General features: G+C 39.8%; 1 protein-coding gene across 2 annotated transcripts in view; it reads left to right on the top strand.

Annotated features, from left to right (window-relative positions):
- Positions 1-2,500, top strand: part of LOC138024165 (leucine-rich repeat-containing protein 1-like) — a 32,348-nt gene that overhangs the window by 12,167 nt on the left and 17,681 nt on the right. For both annotated transcript variants that reach the window (XM_068871273.1, XM_068871272.1), the window contains exons 13-14: positions 1,770-1,839; positions 2,256-2,355. In XM_068871273.1, coding sequence (XP_068727374.1) covers positions 1,770-1,839; positions 2,256-2,355 — 170 coding nt within the window. The remainder of the gene's footprint in view (positions 1-1,769; positions 1,840-2,255; positions 2,356-2,500) is intronic.

The raw sequence follows: 2,500 nt of genomic DNA, 5'->3' as shown, positions 1-2,500 counted from the left end.
GGAAATCAGCACAGGCTGACTGGGGTGAGAATTAAACACGCAATCTTCAGATTAGTAGATTACCTTTGCTCTGTCTAAGCCAAAAGGTCAGGTGGGAGCAGGACGTGGGTTTTCGAGATGTCATTTCATCTCAATGAGTATGTACAAGTAATGTGAAAGTATCCCTTTGCATTTTTTGCATACTGCAGGGCTCGAAATTAACGAAAACATCCAGTTGCAATTTTGCCATAAGATATGAAAATAGTTGCTATTTCGTACATTTTAGCATAGGCGGCCCAAGCTCGCGTTACTGCTGTGAAAAGCAGTAAGGAAGCGAGATGAGAAACTGTTGGAAAAAGAATTATCCTTCATTGTTAAAAACCTGCATTAGCAAAACATCCGGAAGGTTGCTGTGAAAAAGCAGTAAGGAAGCGAGATGAGAAAGTGTTGGAAAAAGAATTATCCTTCTTTGTTAAAAACCTGCATTAGCAAAACATCCGGAAGGTTAATTGGAAAGCTCATTTTCAAACGGCTGGATATTGAGGATAAAGCTTTATTTTTTTGGGAAAGCTGGTAGAATAGTAATAATAGAGGAAACCTTGATGCGAACAAGAAGCGGAGCAAAGGCAGAAAGTTAAAAGGAACACGTTTTGAACAAAACTATTCTGGAGCTGGGCCCAGCTTCAAAAGCCGATTAACGCTAATCTCAGATTAAAAATTAACCAAGGAGTGTATTTCTCTACTCCCAAATGCTGTTAAATGCTAATATTCGGCAAAACTTTACATTAGAAGAAGTCAATCTTAAAAGACACAAATAAGTCGAAGAAACTTTCACCAAAAAGTTGGAACGTGAAACAAAAGTTCACGCTAATCCGGGATTACGTTAATCGGCTTTCGAACAAACGAGCCCTTGGTGCCCGTTTCTCGAAAGTCCCGAAACTTTACGGGTCATTTTCGGGTGTCACAATTCCCTTTTTGTCTCAAGAATAGAGAGGACTCAAGTCGTCAAACTTCACAGTCATTTTTCTTTTTGTTGCCTTGAAAACATGTTAAAAGTTCGGATTTCCAAAACAAGCGGTGGGCAGTTTCACAAATGGCTTCTCGAGCCCGAAAAGTTTTCGGGACTTTCGAGAAACGGGCCCCTGGTTACTTGGAAGGCGAACATGCAACAAGTGTGAAGGAACTGAACTCAAGTGAACTGTTAATATAATTGTAAATATCTTAGTTCATTATTTCTTCTAATTTCTAGGGTTTCATTTGTACTATATTAAAATAATTTTTCTGAAGTTGTGATTAGGGTTTGTTACGCATATGTGTGAAGGAGAATATTTACTCTCGGTTCACTACTTTACGCGTCGTGCGAGCCAAAGGAAACCAACGCATCACACCATCACTGAACTTTGCCATCAAAGGTTGCTCAAATATGTACCATCAGAAACCCATAAGGGTTGAAATGTGTAACGCGCGTTGACAGCTTCCGAATATTCAGTGCTAAGTACCATATTTGGAAACCCCTCGCTCCAATTATGTTCGCGCGAGAACATTGGCGGTATTGCGTCACGGTGTTCTTGCGAACTGATTGGTTGAATGTTTCTCTCTTGTTGCTCCAAATATGGTACTTAGCAAATTGAATATTCAGAAGCTGTTTTCCCAGCACACAAGGGGCCGTTACACGTTTCAACCCTTATGAGTTTCTGGTACCATGAAAAGACATTCTTGTGAAAATATTGTGATTATATATAAATTTATTCTTATTACATTTTATACTTTCCTTCGTTCGTGATGGACAGGTTGGAATGTTTACCGTACACGTTTAGAAAACTGACGAGTTTAAAAGCCTTGTGGCTCTCTGAGAATCAGGTAACGAGTGGTGCATTTTCTTGGCTTGATTTCAAACTTTACTGGTGGACAATTTTTGTCTTGCACATTATAACTGGTGGCCTGCAATTTTTTCCACGTGAATTTTTATAGCTAGAGGCTATTATTCTTACAGTTGGCACCAATCGGATCACATTTTATTACTTCACTGGCGGGAGAAAGCTAATTTTGCGTGATGTGACAGCCATCACACCGTCGTGATTGTCATGTACTGTCGTCTGGTGTTAAAAAAATGAGTGTTGCAATTGACTATCACACGTCACATTTTTTTCCTGGTTTTTTTTCTGTTTTAACTTTCAATATCGAGTGCTCATGTCCAATTGACCAAAGTGACTTTTTTGGCCTACTTTATTAGACGTTCTGCATGATTGAAGGATCAATCTTATGTTTTATTCCAGTCTAAGCCCATGGTCCCTTTACAGTCAGACTTTGATCACGGGACACAGTCACATGTGTTGACATGTTACATGTTTCCACAACAACCAGCTGCTGAAGAAGGTTAGAAATACGTTTGTCATAGTTATGGTTATGTTTATTGCCCCTCAACCCCAAGTGTGCCACCACAACATGTAGACGTGTATTGGACTCATTCTGATACCTTCAGGCCTGCCTTACGCCCTTTTTGTCTTCCCTTCCCTTACCT

This window comes from Montipora capricornis, chromosome 11, assembly GCF_036669925.1.
Source record: "Montipora capricornis isolate CH-2021 chromosome 11, ASM3666992v2, whole genome shotgun sequence".
Taxonomy (NCBI): domain Eukaryota; kingdom Metazoa; phylum Cnidaria; class Anthozoa; order Scleractinia; family Acroporidae; genus Montipora; species Montipora capricornis.
This window is presented reverse-complemented; position numbering and strand designations above follow the sequence as displayed.